At 42.0% G+C, this 16,115-nt stretch overlaps 1 protein-coding gene across 1 annotated transcript; it reads right to left on the reverse strand.

Annotated features, from left to right (window-relative positions):
• Positions 1 to 135: 135 nt before the first annotated feature.
• LOC139578235 (cathepsin D-like) lies at positions 136 to 10,369 on the reverse strand. The gene is made up of 9 exons (XM_071405575.1): positions 10,253 to 10,369; positions 9,796 to 9,946; positions 9,499 to 9,622; positions 8,507 to 8,625; positions 8,227 to 8,423; positions 7,902 to 8,024; positions 1,699 to 1,843; positions 1,320 to 1,418; positions 136 to 960 (listed from the first exon to the last, which is right to left on the reverse strand). Exons 1-9 carry the CDS (start codon positions 10,312 to 10,314, stop codon positions 814 to 816), a joined length of 1,167 nt encoding a protein of 388 aa, XP_071261676.1. The 5' UTR covers positions 10,315 to 10,369; the 3' UTR covers positions 136 to 813.
• Between the last annotated feature and the right edge of the window lie 5,746 nt (positions 10,370 to 16,115).

Genomic DNA, 16,115 nt, shown 5'->3' on the forward strand with positions numbered 1-16,115 from the left:
AAAGGAAAGCACATTCATTTCCTCATGGCAACAGCAAAACCTTAACAAATTGTGATAAACATCGCTGTTGGTGCAACTTCACGACTACACCCAATCAGCTGCCATTACTCTGAAATAACACGACATACACACAAATGCCAAATAACTGGGAGTTAAGTCTTTATTTGATTAATTCATCTCTTTACACACAAAAATATCAAATAGAGGTCATGTTTAAATAGGGAGATTAACCAGGGAAATGAACACAGGAAAATGCACCCACTTACTCATAAAACAAACAAAACTTTGAATGCTGTGAAAATGATTTATGATACAAATGCTATCAGTATGAGAGAAGTTAATTGTCTGCTTATCCTCCTTTTCAAGGACAAATATCATTTTACAAAGTTTGTTATTCTAAAATAATAATTTTAAATCTATGAAAGCACGAGAGACTGAAAAATAGCTTCTATCTCAAGGGCATCAGACTGTTAAACAGCCATCACTAACACAGAGAGGCTGCTGCCAACATACAGACTTGAAATCACGGATCACTAGTCACATGAATGATGCCACTTTAATGATGTTTACATATCTTGCATTACTCATCCCATATGTATATACTGTATTTTATAGCATCAGATGTTTTAGCATTACTCATCCCATATGTATATACTGTATTTTATACAGGTGTTTTAGCATTACACTCTTTTCAACATTATTTCACTGGGCAGGGCTATCTAGAAGGTTTGGATTAAATGCGGATGCAGAAGACACATTTCGGTTGAATGTATTCAGTTGTGCCACTGACGAGGTATCCACTTCCCCTTCCTCTTATATTGCTTTGGCAAATCCCACCCTATCGTTGTCCCGGTCAAAGACTGTGTAGTAAGCTCCAATGAAGATATCTCCCAGGGTCCAGCCAGGGAAGCTTGAGGGGAAAAATCCTAAAAGGCAGACTTTCTTGCCCTTCGTAGTCCACTGCGTACACACACACACACACACACACACACACACACACACACACACACACACACACACACACACACACACACACACACACACACACACACACACACACACACACACACACACACACACAGTTAAGAAGGAGCACCAGCGACATCTACAGATATATTAACAAGGTTTCTATTCTAACAGCCTGTATAATGATGCTACATTACTACACTGTATATTTCCATATGCCTTTTACTTTCCTAGACTCTGACTATGCTAACATTACATTGCAGTATCATATGATATACATGATATATATACAGTAAATATATAGTGCATTTAGTTCTTTACAAACTGCCTGATACGCTATATACTGTACATACCCTGAGAATATACTGTTCTCCAGTCAGAGGGTAGACCTTTCCACTGACAGTGAAGGAGACACTGGGGAGGGAGGACACTTTCTCACAGTCAACCGTGTACTGTGAAACAAGTAACAGATAGTGTTTAACAACAGTAAAACCACCCTCTCACAGCTAACATGCTTCAATGTCAACAGAATCGCTAGAGAGTTGTGAAATGGCTATTCGAGGACCTATTTAGCTTCATGATTACAATTATATTCACCCTCTTTGGTTTGGTAGATACCAGGAGGATATACTCGTCGGTTGGTATGCATTTTCTAAAGAAAAGGATGAGGGAGATACTGTAGAGAGAAGAGATAGAAAATAATAGGTGATTCTAGTTTCTGTCATGTTCTACCTTTCCACGGTTCCAGGGCACAGCTCCTACAGCCTTCTGCAGAGCACTGATCTCATCATAGGGACCTAGGATCAGGGAGGTGCCAGTGTCCACCACGGCCTCACAGCCACCTTTACACAGCTTGACATCCTCTCCAACGCTCAAACTGCCAAAGACACCCAAATATTTAGTTAGAGAAATATACTGAACAAAAATATAAACGCAACATGCAACAATTTCAACAATTTTACTGAGTTACAGTTCATATAAGGAAATCAGTCAATTGAAATAAATGAATTAGACCTTAATCTATGGATTTCACATGACTGAACAGGAACGCAGCCATGGGTGGGCCTGGAAGGGCATAGGTCCACCCACAGGGGAGACAGGCCCAGCCAATCAAAATAAGTTTTCCCCCACAAAAGGGCTTTATTACAGACAGAAATACTCCTCAGTTTTATCAGCTGTCTGGGTGGCTGGTCTCAGACGATGCTGCAGGTGAAGAAGCCGGATGTGGAGGTCCTAGGCTGACATTGTTACACGTGGTCTGCGGTTGTGAGGCCAGTTGGACATACTGCCAAATTCTATAAAACGACGTTGGAGGCGGCTTATGATAGAGAAATGAAAATTAGATTATCTGGCAACAGCTCTAGTGGACATTCCTGCAATCAGCATGCCAATGGCATGCTCCCTCAAAACTTGGGACATCTGTGGCATTGTGTTGTGGGGAAAAAATACACATTTTAGAGTGGCCTTTCATTGTTCCCAACACAAGGTGCACCTGAGTAATGATCATGCAGTTTAATCAGCTTCTTGATATGCCACACCTGTCAGGTGGATGGATTATCTTGGCAAAGGAAACATTTTCACCAACAGGGATGTAAACAAATTTGTGCCCAACATTTTAGAGAAATAAGCTTTTTGTGCGTGTGAAAAAATTCTGGGACCTCTGATTTCAGTTCATGAAACTGTCTTATCCGGTGTCCTGTGTGAATTTAAGTATGCTCTCTCTAATTCTTTCTTTCTCTCTCTCGGAGGACCTGAGCCCTAGGACCATGCCTCAGGACTACCTGGCCTGATGACTCCTTGCTGTCCCCAGTCCACCTGGCCGTGCTGCTGCTCCAGTTTCAACTGTTCTGCCTGCGGCTATGGAACCCTGACCTGTTCACCGGACGTGCTACCTGTCCCAGACCTGCTGTTTTCAACTCTCTAGAGACAGCAGGAGCGGTAGAGATACTCTGAATGATTGGCTATGAAAAGCCAACTGACATTTACTCCTGAGGTGCTGACCTGTTGCACCCTCGACAACCACTGTGATTATTATTATTTGACCCTGCTGGTCATCTATGAACATTTGAACATCTTGGCCATGTTCTGCTATAATCTCCACCCGGCACAGCCAGAAGAGGACTGACCACCCCTCATAGCCTGGTTCCTCTCTAGGTTTCTTCCTAGGTTCTGGCCTTTCTATGGAGTTTTTCCTAGCCACCGTGCTTCTACACCTGCATTGCTTTCTGTTTGGGGTTTTAGGCTGGGTTTCTGTACAGCACTTTGAGATATCAGCTGATGTAAGAAGGGCTTCATGAATAAATTTGATTTGATTTGATTTGGATTTCTGCAATTAAACTGAACGTCTTTACTTCAGATCAACACAAACTTACTCATCCAATCCTCACCTCCGTACATTCGAAATGTGCCTGACACATTCTCAAAGCAACAGTATTCAATACTCAACTGAGGTACGAAACCATATTACTGAACACAGCATCCCCCCAACCCACTCTAGTTCACATAGTCATTAAGCCACGAGGGAGGAGCTATGACCCGTTGGGGTCTCCCAGTGTTCAGAAGTGCAGCTGATGGCAGGGGAACTGCAGGCATTTGAGGCCTGACTGGTGGAAGGGCCCTGAACTGAGCCTGGTGTAGGGTTGGAGGTGCATGAGACCCTTGATCTTGCTCATGCCCATAGTGAGTTGTGGACAGACAGGTCAGGAAAGGATACCCCACAGGCAAATGGACCTTTCTGAGGTGATTTGCATGCCAGCGGAATCCATCAGGAAGTTGGAATGTTGCAAGCCCTAGCTGTCGTTCCACTTTCAGGGGCTTGGACCAAAATGAGGAGAGCTTGTTCCGACAGTTGTCAGTCCTGATCCGCACCCAGTCCTGGGCCTTCAGGCTTAGTTGTTTCACTCTGTGAGACGTGTCATAACGTTGTTTCATCCATTGCTGTGCTGCTCCAACATAGGCTTGCCTTGCTGCAGCAGGCTTGTTCTTTTGTTTTGGGCAGAGACAGTCCAAAGGGAGTTTCAGTTCCCTACCAATCATCAGGGAGGCAGGAGACACCCCAGTGGTGGAGTGCTTGGTAACCCTGATGTGGAGTAGTATAAGGCACACCTGCCCGCCCATCCAGCATCACTACTCTGGACGGTTCTGACTTAGAATATGTGGACAACTACAAATACCTAGGTGTCTGGTTAGACTCTCCTTCCAGACTCACATTAAGCATCTCCAATCCAAAATTAAATCTAGAATTGGCTTCCTATTTTGCAACAAAGCATCCTTCACTCATGCTGCCAAACATACCCTCGTAAAACTGACCATCCTACCGATCCTCGACTTCGGCGATATCATTTACAAAATAGCCTCCAACACTCTACTCTACAAATTGGATGCAGTCTATCACAGTGGCATCCGATTTGTCACCAAAGCCCCATATACTACCCACCACTGCAACCTGTATGCTTTTGTTGGCTGGCCCTCGCTTCATATTCGTCGCCAAACCCACTGGCTCCAGGTCATCTATAAGTCTTTGCTAGGTAAAGCCCCGCCTTATCTCAGCTCACTGGTCACCATAGCAGCACCCACCCGTAGCACGTGCTCCAGAAGGTATATTTCACTGGTCACCCCCAAAGCCAATTCCTCCTTCGGCAGCCTCTCCTTCCAGTTCTCTGCTGCCAATGACTGGAACGAACTGCAAAATCACTGAAGCTGGAGACATATCTCCCTCACTAGCTTCAAGCACCAGCTGTCAGAGTAGCTCACAGATCACTGCACCTGTACATAGCCCATCTGTAAAAAGCCCATCCAACTACCTCATCTCCATACTGTTATTTATTTGATTTATTTTGCTCCTTTGCACTCCAGTATCTTTACTTGCACACTCATCTTCTGCACATTTATCACTCCAGGTTAATTGCTATATTGTATTGTTTTAGCCACTATGGCCTATTCATTGCCTTACCTCCCTTATCCTACCTCATTTGCACACACTGCATATAGACTTTTTTTTGTATTTATTTTTGTTTTATTGACTGTATGTTTGTTATTCCATGTGTAACTCTGTGTTGTTGTTTGTGTCGCACTGCTTTGCTTTATCTTGGCCAGGTCGCAGTTGTAAATGAGAACTTGTTCTCAACTAGCCTACCTGGTTAAATAATGGTGAAATATATATATATTTTTAAAAAGCACAGAGCCACGTCAAAAAGTTATCCCTCAGCCAAGTTGGCTCGTATTCCTTCCTTCAGGGTTCTGTTCAAGCGTTCCATCCCCCTGTTTGCTTGAGGGTGGTACACAGCCGTCCAGATGTGCTTGATGGTTTGCTTTTCAAGGTACACAGACATATTATTCGAGACAAACTGGGGACCATTGTCTGTCGTAATGGTGCTGGGCAACCCCCACTGACAGAACAGCTTATCCAGTGTTTGGATGATCATCTGTGAGGTAGTAGAGGACAACGGCACGGCTTCTGCCCATTTCGAATGCAAGTCATGAATGACCAGTAGAGCCATAGAGGCTTATGTCCGGAGCCCTGTGTGGCCAGCAGTGCTGTGAGGGCTTGATGGTCTGTGCGGAGTTTGAATGTTCTGCCTTACAATTACAAGTGCCAGTGCTCGCACGCCCACATGCAAGCCATGGCGTCCTACTCTCCCACAGAGTACTTTAGTTCAATCGGAGACAAGGCCCGTGAGGCAAAGGCCACTGGCCATTCCACGCCTCCATGCAGTTGAGACAAAACAGCTCCAAGGGCCACTGCCGAGGCATTACAGGGGACAATCGTTTGTGTTGATGTGTCACAGTGAGCCAGTGTTGGTGTCGATGTAAGCTGCACCTTGAGCTCCTGCACAGCATCCCGACAGTCCTGAGTCCATGTCCATGGTGCATCTTTTTTCAGAAGCCGTCAAAGAGGAGCAGTTGTTCACGGCCTTGAGGTCCATGTGTAACCGATGTGAAATGGCTAGCTAGTTAGCGGTGGTGCGCGCTAATAGCGTTTCAATCGGTGACGTCACTTGCTCTGAGGACCTTGAAGTAGTTGTTTTGTTGTTTTGAAGTTGTTGCTTTTGTGGAGAGAGGGGAACAACTACTTCAGGGTTCTCAGAGCGAGTGACGTCACCGATTGAAACGCTATTTGCGTGCACCACCGCTAACTAGCTAGCCATTTCACATCGGTTACACATACAGATCCAAAGATCGCCATTTTTCTTGGGCACAACGACCAGGTTTGAGACCCATGGCGAGGTGTCAAGGACGTTGTCAAGTCCCTTGTCAATGGGCTCCTGAAGGGTCAGCGGAACCCTCCACAATGGCTGGATTACTGGCTTGACCTCTTTGTTGACTGTGTGCCGGTGGACAAAACCTCTGAGGTGACCTGGCCCCTCAAACAGTTGTGAGTACTCCATAGGCACTAGTGCAGGCAACGTAAAACTGGCTGGCCGGCGTGGTTTTGTTGTTGTAACAGACTGGCAGTGAGACAGTTCCAATGATTGAGATCAGTGTGTGGTTGTAGCTGTAGAGGGATACTGCTGGTCTCTGCAGTGGAACATGTGAGAAGAATTAGTCATAAGTGGCTTTGTTCAAAAGTGACATACTTGCTTCAGTGTCAGTCACCAGTGAGGTTTTAACACCCTCGATGTAGCAGTCACATTGCTTGGCCGCAACTGAGTCATCATGTACAGAGTTAATGGAGACTGGTGAACTTCGACATCTGCATTGCTTGTTGTTTGTTAGGCTGGGTTTCTCTACAGCACTTTGTGATATCTGCTGATGTAAAAAGGGCTTTATGAATACATTTAATTGATTGATTGATCTTCTCGATGCTGTCCTGCCACTGCTGAATTACAACAACGGGCAAAATGATTGTATTTTTGCAGTTCTTGCAGCGTTGCTCTTTTGCTAGACATGTAGACTGTTCCACAATTAGAACAACGTCGCCTCCCAGTGGTTTCCTGCACATTTTGGACTGGTGCCTCAGCCAGTGTGTGAAGCCCTGCCCCTTGAGATGCACTCTGTAGGTCAGTGAGAACAACTTCCATTTGTTTTCCAACAGTAAGTGCTTTCTCCAGTGTCAGATCATCAGTCTTTAACAACAATTTCTCCATCAGTGGAGAACATGACGTTTTTTCAATGATCTGATCATGTACAAATTAGTTTTCTAGTGGTCCCAATCTGCATGGTCCCACTAGGTACTGTGCTACGGACTCACCCGGCAGTTGGGCTCGTTGTCTGAAGAGAAAACAATCCATGATCACACTGAGCTACTGTAGTGTTCCTCCAGAGCTTGGGCAGCCGATGTAAACTTGTTCTCCACTGGCTGCAAAGTGGAGGAGACACATTGTCCCTCAGCGCCGAGATAGCGGAGGAGAATCGCCCGTTTGTGTGCGTTGGCAGCTCCATGCAGATTGATAGCTACCATATACTACTGAAAGGATTGACACCAGTGATTCCATGGAACAGGTGGATCTCCAAGGACCGGGAGAAATAGAGATGGTGGAGGTAAGCTAAACTCAGCCATCCTAGTCGCCAAATGTTACAAATGCACGGAGGCTTGTTGTGCAATTAAACTGAACGTCTTTACTTCAGATCAACATGTTAACAACTAGTACCAACTCACCCATCCTATCCTCACACCTCCGTACACGCACAATTTGCCTGATACATTCTTAAAGCAACAGTATTCAATACACAACTGAGCTACGACACAAATTACTGAACACAACAGACCGGTATACACCCACATTATTCTGTTGTTGGGATATGCCGATACCCTTACTAAACAGAAAAGTTGATTTTTAACATACTTAATTAAAATATTTTGGGGGAAAAAACTATTTCACACATATTGTAATTTCATAGAAATCTGAAAACAATGGACAGTTACTTTAAAATAAAATACACTGGTTGTAATAAATACACGGGCTGTAATAAATACACTGGTTAGCAGCACTAACCCGTCCATGTGGATGTTCCAGAGGTCCTTTGTGGTGATGTTGACATAGTGGAAGTCCCCAGTGTAGTATGCAGGGTCAGTCCCTCCCAGCACTAGCTGTCCCCCTGGCTGGTTGGAGGAGATCCTGTCACAGAACAGTAGCGCCCATCAGAAGACAGCATCTGCAGTACATTTCCAGTGGCACAAGTAGATTTCTAAAACTGCCATGTTAACTTACAGCTCATTCAGATCTTCCTTGGGAAAGAGTTCTTCTCAATGGGACTTTCTGGATAAATAGGTATAAAATACAATAATGATCTGCGTTCCACTTCACTATCGCCACTCACTTGTGGTTGAGGTAGAAGGAGAAAACATTCTCCGCCAACAGCTTCTCTTTCATTATGTTGTCAAAGACAGGGCTCATGGCATCATTTGTTGGGTAAGACATTCCCAGAACTCCATCGAACTTAGCACCAACGAAGTTCGCTCCATATATCTTGACGGCCTCACCAAACACCTGATCTTTTATGGATACACTTCCAATCTGACAGAAGAGCAAAGCAGATTATTTAAAACTATATAATGTGTCAGTGGCAGCAATTCATTTCTCCTCCTTTCCAAACTTACTATGCACGTATCCTGGCTGAGGTACCCAGTTACACTTCCCTGTCCATAATGCATTGAAAACTTTCTTCCACCCTTGACATATGTGCTGGACTGGGTATCATTGTATTTCCAGTGAATCACTGCAATACAACGTTAAACATACATTATCAGTTTGATATGGTGTTTTCTGAACAAAAAACTAGCTAAGACAGGAAGTCACAATTCTCATGTTTATTCCTAGTATTGACATAAATGATGTCACTCAGACATGAAATCAGCCTTGAACTCTTAACTCTCTATCTTTATTTTTAAACCTTATATCCATTTACTTCAAATTTACAATGAGTGTGCAAAACATTAGAAACACCTTCCTATTATTGAGTTGCACCCCCTTTTGCCCTCAGAACAGCCTCAATTCATCAGGGCATGAACTCTACAAGGTGTCGAAAGCATTCCACAGGGATGCTGGCCCATGTTGACTCCAATGCTTCCCATAGTTATGTCAAGTTGGCTGGATGTCCTTTGGATGGTGGACCATTTTTGATACACACAGGAAACTGTTGAGCATGAAAAACCCAGCAGCATTGCAGTTCTTGACACACTCAAACCAATGCACCTGGCACCTACTACCATGCCCTGTTCTAAGGCACTTAAATATTTTGTCTTGACCATTCATCATTTGAATGGCACACATACACAACCTATATCTAAATTGTCTCAAGGCTTAAAAGTCCTTCTTTAGCCTGTCTCCTCCCCTTCATCTGCACTGATTGAAGTGGTTTTAAAATATGACATCAATAAGGGATCATAGTTTTCACCTGGATTCACCTGGTCAGTCTGTCATGGAAAGAGCAGTGTCCTTAATGTTTTGTACACTCAGTGTATATTTCCATAAGCATATGATATACATGATATTCCTACAGTAAAAATGTTTTGTACTTTAAGTGTATATTCTACAGGGAATAGTCTGAGAAAATGCTACCCATGTGCACAGTGCATGATGAGAGACTTACAGCATGTGATGTCAGTGACGGAGCACTTGGAAGAAGGCACCCAGAGGTTGTTGGATCCAGTGTCAAAGGTCACCCTGAACATTTGAGGTGGGGTTCCTAAACGAATCTCTCCATAGAACTGAGCCTGAAGACACAATCACATCAACGATGAAGAAGACATATCAAAACCAATGCATAATGAGTAATGCATAATTGGTGAAGTATGACTTGAGTTACTGTGCATAAGGCCACTTACTGTGCAAATTAAATCGGACTTTTATATGACTTATACTGTGCATAAGGCGGGCAGACACTTACATCAACATAGTTCCTCAGAGCCACTTTGCTGGTCCCACTGGCGTCATCGTCGTCAAAGTTGTCGGAGTAGGAATCATGGAATAAACGACTGAAATCCCTCTCTGAGTCAGACATAGATTGTCTCAAGGAGTTACACTTTGTGAGGGGTATACTGGATAGCAAAATAAACAAAAAAGGTACACAAGACATAAGGATATTTTCAGTGCCTCTAGGACCTTTATCGAGCCTTCACTAAGTATGAACGAAAAAGGTCTCTAGACTAGTAATAATGTTTTAAGCAGTATACTTTTATATAGATCTGCAGCAATCTATTTTTATCACTACATAATTCACATAGAATTAATGCATAATTTAGGTAATGTCCAGTTGCAAACCACACATTACTAATGCAGTTAATAATGCAGTTTTATAAATGAACTAGAAATGCTATTAAAAACACATCTGCTGTGTATCATACCGTATGAGTGACTCGGACGTCCACGCACATGCTGCTAACACACAGAGATATAAAATCTTCATTTTGAGGCTATCTTGTGGTTGTTGTCAATGCAAATTCTGATGGCTTCTCTACCACTGCTCTGGCGTTGGACAGTAGAGTAAGGATCCATACACTGGATAGCGTCTCTCCTGAGAGCAGTTTATACAAATCATTGTTTGCTTGTTTCTGTGTACTTGTCACTCCTGTCATCCAACGCATTACCTACCTGAGGCTAATTCACAGGTTCAAATATTGGAGCTGAGCTAATTCTTATTGATGTTAGACTATGCCGGCTGCAGGCAACCTAGCAGTTAAGAGTGTTGGGACAGCAACCAAAATGTTGCTGGTTCAAATCCCCAAGCCGACTAGGTGAAAAATCTGTCAATGTGCCCTTGAGCAAGGCATTTAACCCTAATTGCTCCAGGGTCGCCATCAATAATGGCTGATCCCTCCCTGTGACCTCACTCTCAGAGGGTCTCTCAGGGGGAGTTGGGATATGCAAAAATCACATTTCCAATTCACGCATGCATATAAAACACACTTGTGTGAAATTGGACAAATATAAGCACCCACCTAATTATTATCATGCACCGCTCCACCTGAGGAAGAATGTGTGTCATTCAGAATGCATTTTGTGCTTCTGCTCTTGGAGTTTATTCAATATTTTGTCGTTGTGTAAATTAATATTGAAATATTATGTTAATCTTGATTGTTTAATTTGTACAATCTGTTTAAGCAGTTACTTCAATGATATACTGAAGGTGGCAGCTGTTGTATGAATGATGAATGATAAACGCGCCAGTGAAATATGTAAAACTGGATCCAAAAAGCTTGCAAAAAAAAAGTTAATCTGAAATTCTAACAGAAAAATATCCCAAAATATGCAGTATCTTCTCCCCATCAGTCTGCCATCAATCATGACATCGTGGTGACCCCCTCCATGTGATACAGGCCGTCGAACAATTTGAAAACTCTAAACAAACAACAACATGAAGCGCTATCTATCCAAAACGGAGATGTATGGATAAACCACTTCTCCAATATTTTGGCTCTATAACAAAGAACAAACAATAAAAACATATACACGATCAAATACAAATATTAGAATCAACTATTAAAGACTACCATAACCCACTGAATTCTCCAATTACATTGAGTGAACTACAGGACAAAATACAAACCCTCCAACCCAAAAAGGCATGTGGGGTTGATGGTATCTTAAATTAAATGATAAAATATACAGACTACAAATTCCAATTGGCTATACTTAAACTCTTTAACATCATCCTCAGCTCTGGCATCTTCTCCAATATTCGGAACCAAAGACTGATCACCCCAATCCACAAAAGTGGAGACAAATTTGACCCCAATAACTACCGGGGGTCAACAGCAACCTTGGGAAAATCATCTGCATTATCATTAACAGAAGACTCGTACATTTCCTCAGTGAAAACAATGTACTGAGAAAAAAATGTATTGGCTTTTTACCAAATGACCATACAACAGACCACGTAGTCACCCTGCACACCCTAATTGACAATCAAACAAACCAAAACAAAGGCAAAGTCTTCTCATGCTTTGTTGATTTCAAAAGCTTTCGACTCAATTTGGCATGAGGGTCTTCTATATGGAAAGAGGTGTTGTGGGAAAAACAAATACAACATTAATAAATCCATGTACACAAACAACAAATGTGCGGTTAAAATTGGCAAAAAACACACACATTTCTTTCCACAGGGCAGCTTAAGCCCCACCCTCTTCAACATATATATCAACGAATTGGCAAGGGCACTAGAACAGTCTGCAGCACCCGGCCTCACCCTACTAGAATCTGAAGTCAAATGTCTACTGTTTGCTGATGATCTGGCGCTTCTGTCCCCAACCAGGGCCTACAGCAGCACCTAGATCTTCTGCACAGATTCTGTTAGACCTGGGCCCTGACAGTAAATCTCAGTAAAACAAAAATAATGGTGTTCCAAAAAAGTACCAGTTGCCAGGACCACAAATACAAATTCCATCTAGACACCGTTGCCCTAGAGCACACAAAAAACTATACATACCTCGTCCTAAACATCAGTGCCACAGGTAACTTCCACAAAGCTGTGAACAATCTGAGAGACAAGGGAAGAAGTGGCTTCCATGCCATCAAAAGGAGCATAACATTTCACATACCAATTACGATCTGGCTAAAAAAATACTTCAATCAGGTATAGCACCCATTGCCCTTTATGGTTGTGAGGTCTGGGGTCCGCTCACCAACCAAGAATTCACAAAATGGGACAAACACCGAATTGAGACTCTGCATGCAGAATTCTGCAAAAATATCCTCTTTGTACAACGTAAAACACCAAATAATGCATGCAGAGCAAAATTAGACCAATACCAGCTAATTATCAAAATCCAGGAAAGAGCTGTTAAATTCTCCAACCACCAAAAAGGAAGCGATTCCCAAACCTTCCATAACAAAGCCATCACCTACAGAGAGATTAACCTGGAGAAGAACTCCCTAAGCAAGCTGGTCCTGGAGCTCTGTTCACAAACACAAACAGACCCCCAGGACAGCAACACAGTTAGACCCAACCAAATCATGAGAAAACATAGATAATTACTAGACACATTGGAAAGTTTTACAAAAAAACTGAGAGAACTAGAATGCTATTTGGCCCTAAACAGAGAGTACACAGTAGCAGAATACCTGCCACTGTGACTGACCCAAAATTAAGGAAATCTTTGACTTGCTATTGAGAAAGGCTGCCGTAGGCAGACCTGGCTCTCAAGAGAAGACAGGCCATGTGCACATTGGCCATAAAATTAGGTGGAAACTGAGCTGCACTTCCTAACCTCCTGACAAATTGATGACCATATTAGAGACTCATATTTCCCTGAGATTACACAGACCTACAAAGAATTTGAAAACAAATCCAGTTTTTATAAACTCCCATATCTATTGGGTGAAATACCACAGTGTGCCATCACAGCAGCAAGATTTGTGACCTGTTGCCACAAGAAAAGGGCAACCCGTGAAGAACAAACACCATTGTAAATAGAACCTATATTTATATTTAGTTATTTTCCCTTTGTACTTTAACTATTTGAACATCATTACAATACTGTATATAGACATAATATGGCATTTGAAATGTCTTTATTATTTTTGAACTTTTGAGAGTGTAATGATTACTGTGCATTTTCTTAATTATTTATTTCACTTTTGTTTATTATCTATATCACCTGCTTTGGCAATGTAAAAATATTTTTCCCATGCCAACAATGCCCCTTCAATTGAAATTGAATTGAGAGACGGAGAGAAACAGAGAGAGTGTAACGGTTCCGTAACATCAGACGCTGGGAGATGGGAAGCAAGTGCAGGGTGAGGATTTAATAATAAATAGACATGAAACTAAACAACAACAGCGTCTGGACAAGAGAAACAAAACAACATCAATGCAGACACAGGAATGAAACTGAGGAAGTGACAGATATAGGGGAGGCAATCAATGACGTGGTGGAGTCTAGGTGAGTCTGATGAAGCGCTGGTGCGCGCAACGATGGTGACAGGTGTGCGTCATGATGAGCAGCTTGGCTGCCTCGAGCGCAAGAGAAGGGAAGCGGGAGCAGACGTGAGAGAGAGAGAAAGAGAAAGAGAGAGAGAGAGAGAGAGAGAGCAAGGGAGAGAGAGATAGACAGGGAGAGAAAGAAAGAGAGACAGAGACAGACAAGAGGCAGAGAAAGAGAGAGAGAGAGTACATTTTTATTGTTTATTTCACTTTTGTTTATAATGTACTTAATATATGTTTCCCATGCCAATAAAGCCCTTAAATTGAATTGAGAGAGAGACCACAGTGACTGATCCAAACTTAAGGAAAGCTTTGACTATGTGCAGACTCAGTGAGCATAACCTTGACAGACCTGGCTCTCAAGAGAAGAAAGGCTATGTGCACACGGCCCACAAAATGAGGTGGAAACTGAGATGCACTTCCTAACCTCCTGCCAAATTTATGACCATATTAGAGACACATATTTCCCTCAGATTACATAAATCCACAAAGAATTCGAAAACAAACCCAATTTTGATAAACTCCCATATCTATTGGGTGAAATACCAGTGTGCCATCACAGCAGCAACATTTGTGACCCATTGCCACAAGAAAAGGGCAACCAGTGAAGAACAAACACCATTGTAAATACAACCCATATTTATGTTAATTTATTTTCCCTTTTGTACTTTAACTAGTTGCACATAATATGACATTTGAAATGTCTTTATTCTTTTGAAACGTTTGTGAGTGTAATTTTACTGTCATTTTATTTCACATTTGTTTATTATCTACTTCACTTGCTTTGGCTATGTTAACATATGTTTCTCATGCCAATAAAGCCCTCACAGTAAATTGAATTGAGAGAGAGTGGTGGGGGGTGGGGGGGATTTAATCACCATTCATTTTGTAAGGCCTTGCAATCATCATTGGTATCTGTTGACAGGTACAGCTTCAGATTATTTGGTTGCAGGCTCTAAATGGAATCCTCCTTGTCGCAGAGGTAAAATCTGCTAATATCAACAACTTTTGGGGAATACAAGAAATACAACAACCAGTTTGTGATAATTACATGTTAACTAGGCCTACACAAGGATGACCTAAAAATGACTACCTAAAAATAAAGTAAGAACACTGTTCTTGAAAATAAGTATTCATCTTACATATGTTGTTGTGATTCTCTTCCATACCCCTATTGTAGCTCAACGTTTATGCCATACCATAATGTTTTGCACTGGCAATTATCTTTGAGTGTTTTTCTTTACTGTCATTGGCCAGCAGAATCACATCAAACAGCAATATATCATCAGGGTTCATAGTCAGCAGTCTTTCATTCACTACCTGGATGGTCTGAGGAGGATGAAAGCATGCAAAACAAACTTCCCTTCTGAAGAAAGATGTATTCAAAGTATTCATGTATTCATGAATAAATGAATTGCTACATCTGTGTATTTTACTAACTGTGCATACAGAATGGATGCTTAAAATTGTGAATGTTCACCTTGATGAATGAAAAAGCATCTCCCTTTCTGTTTCTCCATGGACTTGCTCAGCTTCAGCTGCTGGTGCAAACAATTGCATCTGATTACATTTCAACAACCACAGCCTGAGTTGAGTCTCTCTAGAGACAGAAATAAACATGAAATAATATAGTTAAAACATTGACAATACCCCATAGCATTCAAGTAGTTGTTCTGTTGACTATTATGAGAAACTGCAACTAGACGGTTTTGCCGCAGGATATTTGTCTTTGTCTCACCGACCAGACAGTTTTGCAGATTAGGGTTGAATATTTTCCAGGTATTTTACAAATGTTCCATCCCGGGAATAAATCACTTTTCTCCCGGGTAACTCGGTGTTTCCCGCCAAAACCGGAAGTGGAATTCAAATTACAGATTTGATTGAAAATTCAAGCATGATGCTACCTGAGCCCGATGAGCCATACATTAAAGAAATTTTATGAGCCCAAGCCCAAATAAGCCCAAATGATTGTGCCTTTATCCAATACATATATGATACAGTATACAGGCTACTGCACATTACGCACTACATAAAAACATAAAAGCCCATAGATGTAGCTAGCTACAGTTGAAGTCGGGAGTTTACATACACCTTAGCCAAATACATTTAAACTCCGTTTTTCACAATTCCTGACATTTAATCCTAGTAAAAATTCCCTGTTTTAGGTCAGTTAGGATCACCACTTTATTTTAAGAATGTGAAATGTCAGAATAATAGTAGAGAGAATAGTTTATTTCAGCTTTTATTTCTTTCATCACATTCCCAGTGGGTCAGAAGTTTTCATA

This window comes from Salvelinus alpinus, chromosome 6, assembly GCF_045679555.1.
Source record: "Salvelinus alpinus chromosome 6, SLU_Salpinus.1, whole genome shotgun sequence".
Classification (NCBI taxonomy): domain Eukaryota; kingdom Metazoa; phylum Chordata; class Actinopteri; order Salmoniformes; family Salmonidae; genus Salvelinus; species Salvelinus alpinus.